The 12,971-nt window shown below is 39.3% G+C and overlaps 1 protein-coding gene across 6 annotated transcripts in view; it reads left to right on the forward strand.

Moving 5' to 3' along the window:
- Positions 1 to 12,971, forward strand: part of UMODL1 (uromodulin like 1) — a 44,387-nt gene that overhangs the window by 690 nt on the left and 30,726 nt on the right. For 3 of the 6 annotated variants that reach the window (XM_082221316.1, XM_082221314.1, XM_082221317.1), the window contains exon 2: positions 8,663 to 8,905. In XM_082221316.1, the coding sequence (XP_082077442.1) occupies positions 8,728 to 8,905 (178 nt within the window). In that variant the 5' untranslated portion in view covers positions 8,663 to 8,727. Of the gene's footprint in view, positions 1 to 2,041; positions 2,103 to 5,086; positions 5,730 to 8,662; positions 8,906 to 12,971 lie in introns of those variants that run through there. The other 3 variants (XM_082221312.1, XM_082221313.1, XM_082221315.1) reach the window with 2 other exon arrangements.

Here is a 12,971-nt window from a genome sequence, read left to right on the forward strand (position 1 = left end):
CAAGTTTATTTTCAGGGAGTTTACACAGGCGAGGCCTTTCCGTGCCTCGTATCTAATGCGAATCACTAGCCTGCTGAGCAGCTGGATTGCGCCTTTGAATTTTATTTGCTTATTGAAAAAAGCACACACAAGAAGTGAAAATAACTGGCAGAGGACAAGCGCAAACATGCTTTTAGCATGCATGAGGAAGAATTTATGCTGCTCTCCCATGATTTGTGAGAACTGCAAAATGACAATGCAACTTAGTTGAGTTGTGGTTTTCGGTTTCTGTAGCTGTCCTTGTTACCAGGGAATCTTGATTCCGTGCATTCTCTGTATAAGTTTTGTTTTATTTTATTCATTAAGTTTGTATAAGTTATATTCATTAAGTTTGTCATCCAAAGTAACTTACAACCAAACAAACAGACAATAAACCCCACATAGATACAGTAAGCCTGCAACCCAAGGAAAGGAGTAGCGTCGTATGTAGAGCATTAGACTCTTAATCTGAAGGTTGGACAAAAGATTCCTGCATTGCAGGGGATTGACTGGATGACCCTCATGGTTCCTTCCAGGTCTACAATTCTATGATAACTTAGCTGCAGGTTATGTTCTGGGGTGGGATTGCCAAAGTCATTTTCTCCAGAATCCTGACCCCTTTCCACCACCATTTTATTTATTTATTACCATGCTTGTAAAGCTAGAGGAGCACAAATTAAATGTGCGTAAATTGTGGGATTACTATATATTAAAACCAAGAGGAAAGAGAAATACATTAAAAGAATCCCACCCACTTCTAAAGGCTACACATAGTTTAAGGCCAACTTATAAAGTTTTTGTCTGGCACCTGAAGACAAATGATGGCACCAGGCAGTCCTGCCTGGAGAGAGCATTCCACAAGCATGGAGTCACTGCAAAAAAGGCCCATTCTTGTATTGGTGCCCTCTGGACCTCTTTGTAGAGGAGGCACATGAAGAAAGGCGTCAGGTGATGGTCACCGAGTCCAGGTCGGTTCATAGGGAGAAGCGGTCCTTGAAGTATTGCTGTCCTGAGCCATTTAAGGCTTTATAGGTCAAAACCAGCACTTTGAACTGGCTCCGGAAACTAATTGGGAATCAGTGTGGTTGGGCCATGATTGACGTCATTTGCTCAAACTGTATTGCCCCTGTGAGCAATTCTGCACCAGCCACTGAATTCTGCGCCAGCTGATGTTTCTGAACTGTCTTCAGGCATTCTCACATATAATGTGTTGTGGTGATCTAACCTAGAGGCTAGATTTTTCTGGCTCTCTCTCTTCCCACTTCCCACCCGTCAACCCCATATTGCCTACTACAATAACGTCTCAGACTATAACAAGGGGAACTCGCCTAAACAGTTCCTGTACCTCTCCTGTGGGTGCCATTGCCAGTATAAGAGAAAAGGGGGGCATTTATGGGGAGTTCCAGCCCTTCTTTTTCTGTATGTTCTTTTGTTACCCATGAAAAACTTTTAATAAAAACATTTTTTTAAAAACCTTAACCACTTGTTCTCACTAGCCTAGCTACTGTACTGGAAGGCAGTTAACACACCACCTGGGAGGACACTCACTCACACTCACACACACACACCACAAGCCAAAAGCACAATAATGTACTTACAGTTGTTTACATATTGCATTTATTTTTTATTGTTTAGCCATTACAAAATACTAAAAACAAACTGAGACTTAGAGACTGTCTTCCATCTGTAACACATTAACTTGGTGGACATCTGGGTAGATGTGCATAGAATTATGGCAGAGTATTTCAGAGATGGATGAAATCTAAAGAAAATTAGCTATGTTGCAATTTTATTGAAGTAAAATTGATCTGGACATATACAATCCTGTTGATTCAAACAGGATTTGCTGTACAATCTGAAAATGCTTAATGTTGAATTCAGTAGAACTGCTTCTGAGTAAGGTCTACCAAACTTCATTTGGTTTATGTTTATTTTTTGTAGTATACTGAACTATCAAAACCCTCCTGAGGTACAAATTCTAACATTTCAAAGCAAAAATTCCATTTTATTTTTTTAAAAACAGTGTTCATACCATAAGTGTAGAGAAGTCAAACACACACCCTGAAAAAAAGTCAATGAAAATGGTAATTGTAAACATTTTTTCTTCATTAGTATAGTAGTTATGTACAGCTGTTATTTTCCTGTTAACAAGGCTTTAGGGATTAGGTTTCTTGGCAGGACTTGCAGTATAGTAATGGAACACCATTTCTCTTGATTGTAGTGTGTAAAAGGTTTGTGCATATAACATTCAGAAGGCTTTAAAGAGAAAACCTTAGGCTTATTTTGTGTGTGTCCTCAAAATGTAAAAAACCCGAAACCGCTCCCTGCGAGTAGAAAGCTAGCATATCATGGATAAAGATTTTATTCTAGCATTCTCTCTGCTCATAGAATGTTAAAACATTAGCTCTTTGCAAGTGAATCACCCACATGAGAAAAATAAAACTATTCCAAATTCAGTTGTTGGTGTCACACTGCCTTTGGGTATTTATATGTATAAAAAAAATATACTGGTGTTGTTGTTTTTTACAGATATAAAAAAACCCATAGTAAATGGACTCTTTATAAGTATACTGATTTGAAAGCACATATATGTTTGATTTTGTTTTTATAATCATTATGTAACATGTTTTACTTGAATGCAAAAGTATGGAAAGGATAAACAAGTTAATAAGGTGCTATGGGAGCTGTGCAGGTTATGGCTTGTTAAAGTCAGAGCCTTGAGTTACATGCGCAGAAGAAGATGCAAGGTCATTTAGAGAAGGTCATGTCTTCTTAGTGTCCAACATTACAGATGCTTCCCTTAATTTACATTTCCACTGCTTCTCACTATCTCCAGTTATCCATACCTCCCGCCCTCCCTGCCAAACACATGTACATCATAGTCCAGCAATTATACTACAAACAAACTTTGGATATTGATAAGAACTAGCAAATAAGAGAGTTTTGTTTAAAACAAGGCTTATAACTTATTAGGATGGGTGTAATAGTTTTTAGAAGCGAGGAGATATGCAGATAAATATCCTTAAGATGGTAGCTGTGCTGTCTTTACACATACCCAAAATTATTTTCAGATCAGCTTAATGAACTTATGCAGTTATGGGCCATGTGTTAAGGATGCAGGCTAGATAACAAGGCACAGACAATTGCTCTTCCAAAACAGATGAACCCATCCTTCTCCATCTATTTGCTTCATAATGATAGAATCTGCCTAACACATTTGGAGCTAGTTAGGCGTAATATGACAGCGCAGTTCAAACTCACTGATGGAAAAAAATATTTGGGTACCTGAACTAGGGATGTCCCATCTTCTTAAGACTGCTGGACAGTGGGCAGTGGTGGGGTGTGATATGCCTTAGAACCCAGCTACTGGCTTCCAGGAGGGAGGTTCTGTGATGGGGTGAGATGGCACAAGCAGGATACATGAAATAAGAATGAGTTTGCCGTATTGTTTTTGGTCTGAGTGCAGATTCTTAATGGGTTGTCCATTAATACTGCTCATTTCAGAGCATTCTTTTCTTTTACATTCTGTAGTCTACTACAGCACAACAGAACAGGATAATGAACAGCAATATTCAGTTCTTCAACAGCTGATATCATTTAATTGAATGGACAAGTTCCTGTTATTTTAATATCAACATTTCAGTTTTAGTTCAACAAATTCACCTTACACCACCTTTCACTTCAAGAAGAAAAAGTATTATTCCCTGCTACTCTGGGTACTTCCAAATGGCTTTTATTTTTCCTTTTCTGGTGGGGGTGGGTGGGTAGGTGTGCAGCCAGGGATCTGACACCTGCAAGCCATATTGGGTCTGTCTTAATCCTCAGTAATTCCAATCAGGATGGTCTAGAGGAGATAAGAGAGGTAGGTTTGTCCAGAGAGTGGTGCAAATATAAAACAAAGCAACCAACGCTTACAACTTTGTATCTTCAAGTTTAGTTTTGTTTTTTTACAGTTAGTGTTACCAGCAAATAGTGGTCAGTAACAAACCACACAACCAAAAACAAGAAGCTGCTTTACGGATGAATTTCATTTTACTTTGTATTCAAATAAGTGTACATAAATAAATGAAGCAGAGGGAAGAAAATAGAAATGGTTGGGACAATTGAATTTAGGGAATGGAAGGAAAGGTTCATTTATTTTGGGTATCATGATAAGGAATCTGAGGTGTGAATTGAGCAGAATGTAACAGATTTTTAGAAAATTAAGACAAAAGTAAAAGACTACCAACCATATCCAAGAAGTAAAAAATGCCCCAAAAGGTAGGAAAATCCCCCATCTGACAAATTATGCAAAAGGGTGTTGAAAATATTTTCTGTTGTCCAAAATGGCTGGCAAATCTATTTTGAGTCCTTCACTGAAAACCTCTTTTGACTTGTTTCCACGGCACTGAAAAATTCACTATAGTAACCGTAGCCAGGGGGGAATCACATCCTCAGGGGATATGAAAGCTCCTCTTAAAGGTAAATGGAAACATTTCTTAATCAAATTCATTTATCTTTTGATTGAGAACACTTGCAGCACAGAATTTGAACATGCATATAATGCTGCAGATAGGACTAATCTTACAAGGAAAACCAAAATACTTTGTTCCCAAGAAAACTCATGTGCATGCTGGTAGAAGTTAAAATGAAAGGTAGATAAGGCTAAGAAAACCAAACAGGGACTGGTGCTGCATATGAACTCCTGTCCATAACAGGAGTTCTCATCTTATTGGCACGCAACCTTCATGTCCTACCAGGTCTAACTTCAAACAGCTCTGCTAAAAGTCCTCTTTTCCATTTAATCATACACAGTGTGCTATTTTTGAGCTGTAATTCAGATGATACTGTTGAGGTGATCTTTCTTTTTGTGCTTTTATCCAGAAAGACATTCGCAGCATGTTTCAGAGCCATGCATTCTTCCCTTGCTCATTCCACTCTCCCCTAATCTCAGGGAGCAGATTAGAACAAAAGAGGTGGCACAGAGAGAGACTAGGAGATAGAGATTAGATAGATAGATAGATAGATAGATGATAGATAGATAGAGAGGATTGGTTCTGCCAACCAACATGCACCCCCCCCCGAGATTACCTCCCTCCTAAAGGAGTGGGGCCCTCAACGGCACACAGGTTCCCCATGATGAAACATGATGGTGGTTTCACCCTCTGACTCTTAACTACTCCTGTTCTCCCCTAAATAAGTCTCTTCCCTCTGCCCAGTTCAATCTAAACTACACCCCAGCTTCCACTGCTTCTCTCACAAGGGGTTGGAGCTACCCTCTAATCCTGCTGACCCCCCACCCCATGCTTATACTCATATATTTGTTTTTAAGACCAGTCGACTTCTGTGAAAGCTGGCTACAAATAAGTGAGGTTTAATCAGGGTGTTATTCTGCAAGCGACTACATCAGGTTGCTGAGGACCAGGATTAGTAATTGAGATGCAAGCATTCCGTGGGGAAAGCGTTAATGAACCTCCACAGGCAAGGTGCTGCCTAGATTCTCTCTTTGTTCTGAGGCCAATCACTTTACCTGTACACTAAGGAGAAAAACCAGGGCATTTCTGCTTTATTTCCTAAAATCTGGATGTAAAACCAACTGCTATTTTGTTCCCTGGGAACAATGATATTTCAAAAAACGATGAGGACCTTTAATTCAGTGGCTAGGATCCTTGCTGTGTCCGTCTTCATTCTGTGTACCACTACAGGGCAGAGAACAGTTAACACCTTTACAGGCAAGTAGCAAAACACTTTACTGATACCTACGTAGTTTCACATTTATTTTTAATTTGGACGCGGCACTGAACATTGCTCCTCAAAAATCTACTTTTACCTCGGGGACCCTTTATTTTCAGGACAACTCTTGTGATTCATCCTAGCTCATTGGCGATTATGGATTTAGTGCTTGGTGTTTTTTGGATATAGGATTCTGGGTGGCAAGTGAAGCAGCTTTTTATCATGAAGCACCTTAAAAAAGATGCAAACTAGGGTCATTATGCTATGTAAACTATAGACCAGAGAAACTGCCTCTGCAGAATTCTCTGAGAATTTGTGGATGTGGACGTTTTTCAGTTCTGTTTCTAGCTCTGGAATCCTGTGATCCCATTCTCGATTGGGGTGGTGGTGAGGTTAGCTTAGTAAGCAAGAGTGGCTAGATCAGTTGTGGAGAGGCTTTCAACAAGAGATAAGATGGATGGGAGTGAAGGATGTTGTGCCTGCAAATGTGTGTGCTGACCTTTGTTTTTAAAACAGTTGGTTGATGGGTCAGAACCATGAATGGACTCAGAATACGGTCCTCATGGGATCACCATGCTGTTTAGCCTAATCAATGGTTAGGAACAATAAGACTGTGTAGCTCTTCTGTCACCACTGTATTCAGATCAATATTTAAACATTGGTTTAATTTCTTATTGACCCTTATCATCTAGACTGGGCTATGATTTCTGAATAATTAGAAATATTTGCTGTTCTAAAAGTCTGTCCTTAAAAGTTGAAAGCTTTTGCAGACAGCTGCATTCTGAATGAATTAAAACCAGTAAAAAAATTTTTTTTAATTGTCCAATAGCATCTTAGAGACCAACTACGTTTGTTCTGGATATAAGTTTTTGTGTGCATGCTCACTTCTTCAGATACCTTAAAAACTTAGTTGGTCTCTAAGGTGCTACTGGACAATTTTTAATTTTTTAAAATTAATTTCAAATGCGTCAGACCAACATGGCTACCTACCTGAATTTAAAACCAGTAGTTTCATTACAGGGGTAGCCATTATGAATCCTATAAGATTGTAGCCTGTGTGGTGGTGGTGGTTGTGTAATCAGTATCATTGGTTCAGAATGTCAAGATTTTGTGAAAGAAAACTGAAGCTACATGCTTCTCCCTCTCCCATCCATACTGCTGTTAAATACGGCTATTGAATAACACTGTGCCCTGAGCTGCTATTTGCTGCAGGAGGCCTGACTTATCTCATTATCCTTAATTTGTTCCAACATTAAAAAGTGCAGACTTTGAATACACAGCTAGTGTGCACAACTTTATCCCCAGACATTCTGCAGTAGCCTTCCAAATATTGAATTTTGCAGAATCATATTCATAACAGAATGACAAAGGAGAAAAGAAAAACAGGTGGATAGGGAAAAAGAAGGGTAAAAATGTGTTGGCATCACCCCAAAGGGGTGGACTTCTTTCGCACGCCACATTTCCACTGGTTACCTGCCACAGTATATATATCATGTGTTATTTAACCAATTATGTATACCATGTTTAATTTACTTTACCTGCTGTGTCCACACATTGTTAGCAGTTTTAGTCTATTGAATATATTTTTTTACCCAAGAACAATACTGCAAGACTGTAAGACATTTGATTCACATAACCTTTGTCATAGTCTCCAATGGATGTAGTAAATCAGTATTTCCAAGAATCATGATATATTCCTGTTGCAAATAATCCGTGTTACAAACTTGGAAGTTTTCTGCTACTGCTAGTTGACAGGATAGCACTTTAATTTTCAGAAATATGTTTGCTTGCACAGGTGAAAAAGTACTGCCAAGGTGATAATCAGTCCATAATAATAAACCTAGTAATCACCTTCTTACGGTTATACTGGAAATTTCAGCTTGTAGCTGGTTAAAAGAATCCATCCAACAAAACACATTTTAATTAGTTTAATGGCAGTCTAATCCTTGTGTTTGGAAGCTATGGAGCAGTAAATGCTAATTTGTAAACATTTTCTGAATTGTCCCTAGCAACTCTACACAGGGGAATTGTCCTTCTCTGAGTACTGAACTCTGTGCTCTGAACTCTAGGCTGTAGGACGGGTGGGATAGATTTTGAATAAATATAACAGCAGCAGCAGCAGCAGCAACAACAACAACATTACAACATAACAATACATAATAATACAGGATTTTAGCAAATGTATAGGATTGCTTATCACACTTGGATTTCCTCCCAATCTTCCTGATTGATGTACACATAGTTGCAAAGAGATCCCGTTTTGCTACAGACTTGGCAATATATTATTATTATTATTATTATTATTATTATTATTATTATTATTATTATTATCACTACCCTACCCATCTGGCTGGGTTTCCCCAGCTACTCTGGGCAGCTCCCAACAGAATAATAATAATAATAATAATAATAATAATAATAATAAAGTGACAAAACATCAAACATTAAAAACTTCCCTAAGTTTCCCTCCTTAGCGTTAGACATAGAATACCAAAGCAAGTTGAAAGAAAATTTATTCTTCCTTCAAAAACATGAAATAGAAATAAATAAAGATTTAAAATGTTTAAAGTTACTTCTATCTTTACATTAATTCTTGTACTTGTTGTTTATCGGCCTGGCTGTCATTCTTCTGGATCTCCAAATTACTAAAATCTTTTGAATTTTTTATTAGAGGACATGAAAAAATAGATTAGACCTAGACATACTCATTCTTACCGTAAATCAACTGAAATTCATTGGCTCTACTTTAAGCATGATGGGAAATCTGGATCCAACCTAATCTGTTTGAACACACACACACACACAAACAACAACAACAACAAAACAGTGGCTGGTCACCTGCAGTTGTTCCCAAGTACATAGATAGGTGAGTGCTTTTGAAAAATCACCTACTGTGTCACTAATTCCTATATCACTCTGTCTTTCTCTCCAGAGAAAGGTCTCTCCTTGCTCAGCTACCATTTATGCAATTATACTATAGACAAAAATGTGAACAAAATGGTTGCCTATCGAAAGTCGTATGAAAAGGAAACACTATGTGGAGGGTGGATTCCGTGGAGGACTTGCACCAAAACCTACTACAACGAAGAATATCACCCTGTCACCGTCCCAGAGAGTATGAATCTGACTGATTGTTGCAGTGGGTATGAGCAAGTTGGTCTCTACTGTGCCTTATGTAAGTATTCAATGAAAAATGAAAATTAGAAGAACTGCAAAAATACAACACTAGAATACCTGCAGATGCAGCTTTGAGTCAGCTCACTCTAACCTGGGCATGTGGGCTTTCAACACAGGGGGACATGAGACAAGTTAGCTTTGTACACACTTAACCTATACCAGAACTGTAACTTTTGCATATAGGCTCTCTTTATGTGGCTGTGTGTCAGCCACAGTAATCATTACAGTTTATATGTGTCATGAGGGAAGCTGTTGGGGCCCAAAGCTTGCTCTTGGGTGAACTATCAGCGCATAGGTAATCTTCATGCTCAGACTGTGTATGAACAAGTCTCAGCGAAACCTGTGGGTTTCAGCTATTTTAAGGGGAAGTGTTCACAGGTCAGATCAATTATTAAATTATTACTGCTCTGGCAGCTGAGGTTCAAATAGATCTGTATAAAACAGCACGGCATTTGTATCTAAACTCTGTTTTGAGTTGAAAAGGCTTAGTAAAGACAACCTGCTTTCAGATTAGGCTGTGGACATTTTGTTGTTACCTGCTTGATGATTATATCCAAAAGATGTGTTGCATTTTGTATGTCTCGTATAACACTCACTCACTTCTGTTATCACTGAGCTCATATTAACTCAAAGATCTTTCTAAAAAGTATCATCATCACCACCATTAATGGTTTTTATTTAGTTTTAAATGGGGTGGCTTTGCTTTTTTTTGGGGGGGGGTACTTAACAAAAATGCACAACTAAGCAGCAACACAAAGCAGAACATATTCTGTAGGAACAAAATTTCCATTAGCCTGAACAAGGAAGCGCTGTCTCAATCTGCCCTTCCATAAAAATAATCTGTCAAGGAAAAGGAAGTAGAATATTTTACATGAAAGGTTAACACATCCCTGCTTTAGCATCTATGAAGGCAAAATAAATTAAGAGAACCATTCTGAGGCCTGCCTCTAAAATAGTAATGCACTGTGGGTTAAACCACAGAGCCTAGGACTTGCTGATCAGCGGTCGGCGGTTCGAATCCCTGCGACAGGGTGAGCCCCCTTTGCTCGGTCCCTGCTCCTGCCAACCTAGCTGTTCAAAAGCACGTCAAAGTGTAAGTAGATAAATAGGGACCGCTCCGGTGGGAAGGTAAACGGCATTTATGTGCGCTGCTCTGGTTCGCCAGAAGCGGCTTAGTCATGCTGGCCAAATGACCCAGAAGCTGTACACCGGCTCCCTCGGCCAATAAAGCGAGATGAGTGCCGCAACCCCAGAGTCATCCATGTCTGGACCTAATGGTCAGGGGTCCCTTTAAACTCCCAAGCTCAGTTTAGAATGGCCTTAGTGATTCCAAGTTTTCTTGAAAAGTGATCTGGGGGGAAAGAAGAAGGGGGAAGGAGAGAAGCAATCTTGGAAAAATTCCTTTATTTTGCAGGAGTCTCATCTCCATTTGTAACACTGGTGAAGGCACTCTTGTGTTTCTGAAAACATATATGTGTATTGTCATATTGCTCCCTGGGAACGGAAGTTTCCAGCACTTGTGATGGTGGACAACTGCTTGAAAATTGAACTGTTTTCCCCTCAAACAATTGCACTTGGGAACATAAGAACGTTGTGGACAATAAAACATTGTCTTCTTTGGTAGAAACAAATTGATCCAAATAAAGAAAATGTTTATCAAATGAATGCAAGCTTAGTAAGGTGGTCTGGTCACATAGTTTATAGCAGTTGGCCAGTGAGATTAGGGGCTTGGTGTTTTGTAAATCTGCCTACAAAGAATATGTCATTATTGTTAATGTCATTTCATAGTAAGCAAAAGAGCTGCAGCCATGTGCAGCAATAACTATTGCAAAGGTGCCTACAAAGCAGCTGGGCTTGTGTGGTCCATTGAATGCTGACTGTACGTATGCAAATTCTTTTCTAGCTGGAGAAGAGCATCTGAGAGAAATGCTGGCTGAGTCATAAGCTAGCTTATCATTACAAGCTTAACAAAATTATATTCTGAGTCACAGAATTGTAGGGTCATCTAGTCCAACCCCCAAATCAGACAAGAACTTCAGTGACATGAGCTGCTACTCTAAATGTGGGCAGGCACCTAGACAGAAGTTGCCCTAGGGTCCTGCTGGAGCAGAAGCTCTTCTTGTCGTTAGGTTAAAGAAGCTTTCTAAATTCTGAATTTCTTACTCATTAGGGCTGTCCCATTAAGCTTCAGCAGCGCGTGTTTCATTTGTCTCCTTCAGACCGTTCTTTCTAGACCTCAGAGCCTTAGTCACAGCTTCTGTGAATGGTAATGCACTGTCTAGACATGGTCTTAAATAAATGATGAAAAGAGGAAGTTGACAACTAGTGAGATGAATTAACAGCATGTCACTAAACTACGGTTAATGTTTTCTCTTATGTTAGAACCCAGACAAAGCTAGTTTGACTAAGTGATTGGAGCTCAGAGTTCTGTGGGGCTCTTCGGTGAGAATTTTCCCTTGATACATCTTCTCCAATCCCACTGGAAGCCATAATTTACTTCTGCTTGGATGGCAGACTAAGGACCAATTCACACTTTATGTAGCAGATAAGTTTCCTGTTTGTCCGCTCTGCGCTTCCACACACACATTCTAATGTCAGAATAGGGAACATATGCTTTGCTTAAACTGTAAGCTTGTAAGCAAGGCTGTGTTATCTTATATCTGTGTACAGTGTCTCATTCTCATGGGCTATTGGTACATAAATACTATACTAGTGCTGCAAATCCTGCTAAATTAATTAATACATAGGGAGAGTGAATGCTCACAAGGAAGCTGTGGATTTCTGATGCATATCCACTGCATAAACATGGTTCTCCTTGATATGGTTCACCTATAACAATATTATAGGTGATTTTCAGGAGACCAGCAGTGAACATGCAACAAATACATCAGCCTCAAAAAAGATGGACCAGCAAGTGGTGACTCTCTCTCTCTCTCTCTCTTTGGGTGGTTTATATAGGAAATCTGATCAGATATTTATGAATATTCACTCTGTCTTTCTTCATCAAAAACAGTAACATTAACCCTGATGGTCTATAAAGTTTTTCAAGGCAATTTACAGATTTAAAATAGTTCTAAAAATAAATAATAAAGCACAATAAATATTACAAGCGCTTTGTCATTCCATTCTCCTTATATTAGTTATGATGGAGCTTTCATGCATGTATACCGTACACATTTTTGCCACCCTTGTGAGTAAATCAGGAAGGCTTCTACTCACCAAAGGAACATGTCAACTGATTTCCACCTTTTAAGCAGTTGCTTGACAGATGGCTCGCTCTGGGAGTTGCTCGTATAACAATTATAGCTTGATAGACTTTGACAGGGACATGTTGGATGTCTGTCTTTGTGTTTGGCTGATGTAAGAATGAAGACCTTGACATTTCAAATTAATGCTTTCTATGGCTCTGAGCCAGAACTGGTACATAACCCGGTTCCTTGCACTGATTTTTCAGGGAACTTTTGTGGCTGTGACTTGTTACATGTTTGTGCCATCATTTGCAGATTACATAGGCTGGATCTGCAGGCATGTTTATTTAGCTTGGGCACCTGCTGTTTCCTCTCAGCCATACCACACATTTACAACACATGACTTTGCTCAGAGGTGGTTTTAGGCGTGACTGGTGAGGTTGCACTGGGCACCCCGCTGCAGGGGGCACCAAAACAACGCTTTAGAGCGGTGTGAGGAGGTGAGGGTGCCGAATTTTAGTGTCGTTGAAATTTGAGGGCCCAAAGTTCACCACTGCTTCCCCAAAGATTCATGGGAAGTGTCGTTTGTTAAGAGTGCCAAGAATTGTACATCCCTAAGGGGTAAACTACATTTCTTATGATTCTTTGGGAGAAAGTTATGTGTGTTAAATGTGTTGTAAATGCATGATGTTGTTCCCAAAGGAGCAGCTGTCCAAGCTGTATCCAGTGTTGTTATGAGGAAGATAGAATAGCTTTAATGAAAACAAATGCTGGCTAAGATCCAAATTACTCAGTGAGTTTCTTGATTAATAGTCCTCCCCCCCCCCCCCAGTCTCCAAAGAAAGACATTCAATAGCATCTTGAGGTATGGCATGG

This window comes from Podarcis vaucheri (assembly GCF_965113315.1).
Source record: "Podarcis vaucheri genome assembly, chromosome: 4".
NCBI classification, from domain to species: Eukaryota; Metazoa; Chordata; class Lepidosauria; order Squamata; family Lacertidae; genus Podarcis; species Podarcis vaucheri.